The 2,500-nt window shown below is 46.7% G+C and overlaps 1 protein-coding gene across 2 annotated transcripts in view; it reads right to left on the bottom strand.

Moving 5' to 3' along the window:
* The window catches only part of cdh8 (cadherin 8), a 91,337-nt gene extending 89,490 nt beyond the window's left edge, over positions 1 to 1,847 (bottom strand). For both annotated transcript variants that reach the window (XM_031568744.2, XM_012824790.3), the window contains exon 1: positions 1,520 to 1,847. In XM_031568744.2, the coding sequence (XP_031424604.1) occupies positions 1,520 to 1,807 (288 nt within the window). In that variant the 5' untranslated portion in view covers positions 1,808 to 1,847. The remainder of the gene's footprint in view (positions 1 to 1,519) is intronic.
* Between the last annotated feature and the right edge of the window lie 653 nt (positions 1,848 to 2,500).

Below are 2,500 nucleotides of genomic sequence, written 5' to 3'. Positions count from 1 at the left end.
CAAATCCTACAAGGAATAATTCAGACGAGTCTGAGGTGAAGCTATGAGTTGACGTTCAGGCTTTGTCTCCCTTGGTGGCCGCCACTGTATAAGATTAAAACCTGGATCATAACTGACTAAAATCAAGACTGGTCTCCAATATATGGTATAAATTATATCCCATCACTATATACAACACCCATGGAATCAGTGCTGATGTAAACAACACATCAGACTATATACAAAACCCATGGAATCAGTAAACAACACATCAGACTATATACAAAACCCATGGAATCAATGAGAATAAAAACAGACAGAAATGGCTGCTGCTGTTATATTAGTCAGTAAATATTTGAGAACATGATGATCACACAAAGTAAATGAATAAATACTGCATAAAGGAAACCAGTGGTTGTCTCCATTCATTCATTCATTCATTCGTTCATTAATTCATTAATTCATTCATTCATTATTCAAAAAGAACAAGTTTTCATACAAGCCCAATCAACAAAACCTGTCATCGGAAGCACTGTCTTCTTTTTGTCTGACAGTGGGCACACACCTTATCACTGGACACAGGAGCCGAGAGAGAGAGAGAGAGAGAGAGAGAGAGAGAGAGAGAGAGAGAAGGAGAGAAAGAGAGAGAGAGAGACAGAGAGAGAGAAGGAGAGAAAGAGAGAGAGAGAGAGAGAGAGAGTAGGAGAGAAAGAGGAAGAGAGAGAGAGAGAGAGAGACAGCGAGAGAGAGACAGAGAGAGAGAGGGAGAGGGAGAGAGAGAGAGAGAGAGAGAAGGAGAGAAAGAGAGAGAAAGAGAGAGAGAGAGAGAGAAGGAGAGAAGGAGAGAGAGAGAGGGAGAGAAAGCGAGAGAGAGAGAGAGTGTGTGAGGAGGTAAAAGATGCCAGGTCGAGGCTCTCTGGGTTTCCCATGCACCGAGCTGTGAACAAGCTGCTTTGGCCTGGTTCTCCCGCCTGCGCCAGCCATGCCAGTGCCCCCGTGAGGTGCCCACCAGCCCTGCCAGTGCCCCCGTGAGGTGCTCACCAGGCCTGCCATTTGCAGGTGATCGCTCCCCCTTCTGTTCATACGTGAAATACTTAACAAGAACGGCCGTTCGTGCGTCGTGCCCACTGAAATACTTACCAAGAACAGCTCTCCCATGACGAAGTGACCAATCAGAGGTGAACAGCATGGGGAGGGTCGTCCTAGTGGGACTCCCAGAATGCAGCTCATTGCTTTGATTGCGGATGAGCACAAATAAAAGCCCACACACCAAAAACCAGGAGGAGGATTTTTGTTTACATCTCCTTGCCACACTTACCATCAGCACTCCACATATGCCTGCCCAACCCCTAGTCCTTGTTTCAGTCAAGACTACAAATAATACACTCCTCCCAGACACACCCCCCCCCCCCCCCCCCAACACACATGAAAAAGGGAGAAAATAAACAGAAACGTTGAACGAAGGAGCGAGCAGACAGGCAAATTAATGTTTCCACACGATAAGCAGGCTTAATATCCAGCTGACAATTAGAGCACTCACCCTGCCAACCAGAATTGGATCGGGCCCAAGGAACTCCTCCAGCACAAACATTTGGTTCCAAACCCATCCTCTCTTGGCACGGCTCAGAAGTCTTTGTCCTCCTCCTCCGTGCGGCGGCTCGCTCCTCGGGAGGACTGCTGCTGCTGCTGCGGCGGGTCGTCCCAGTTGTAAACTTCTCGACTGGTTGCTGGCCAAGGGCAGCGTGGACGAATGAGGTACGCACGTAATCCACAGGAACACGAGAGAGGTCCATAGTTCTCTCGGCATCTCCTCGGAGCGTTTGGGCATTATTGGGTCTTATGGGGGGGGCGGGGGGGCACGTCCTGTTCCACTCCCGAATGAGGTCTTTTTATGGGGGGGGGGGGGGGGGGCACGGCCTGTTCGTTTATTTTAGCACCTCGCATTTTCAATCAAGTGTCACTGTTGTGCCGAGAACACAAACATGTCAAAGTGATGTGCTCAAAGACAGCATCTTGTCTGTCAGCCTGGTACAGTGCTGTCGTTTCCTGTCTCTATTGTTTTGTGTTCTTTCTACTCAGTGAGAGCACTTTTTTTCTTTTCTTTTCTCAAGCGTCTAGTGTCTCCTATCATTCTGCACATATGTTCTATAACGTCGTTTAGGGGTCAGGGGTCAAATAATATATATATATATATAAGAGGTTCGAGAGGGTCATTATTACTGAAATAAATGGCAAACCTGCAGGCTCTAGACGTCAACCTGAAAGGACTTCTGTTAATTATAGATAATGCTGATTGGACAGGCCATAAAGGCCTTACCTTAGAACTGTCATCAATTATGTGCTGCATAGAGACAAGTAGCAACTAGCTCCCAAGTTCCACGGTGCTGATGTTTTTTTTTTTTTTTTTTTTTTTTTTTTTACATTAAATGGAAACCTCCCCTAAGAAGAAAGGACCTTGCACTATGCAAATACACACACACACCCACACACACACACACTCACACTGACATTACAGACGAGT

Source organism: Clupea harengus, chromosome 6 (assembly GCF_900700415.2).
Source record: "Clupea harengus chromosome 6, Ch_v2.0.2, whole genome shotgun sequence".
In the NCBI taxonomy this organism is placed as follows: domain Eukaryota; kingdom Metazoa; phylum Chordata; class Actinopteri; order Clupeiformes; family Clupeidae; genus Clupea; species Clupea harengus.
This window is presented reverse-complemented; position numbering and strand designations above follow the sequence as displayed.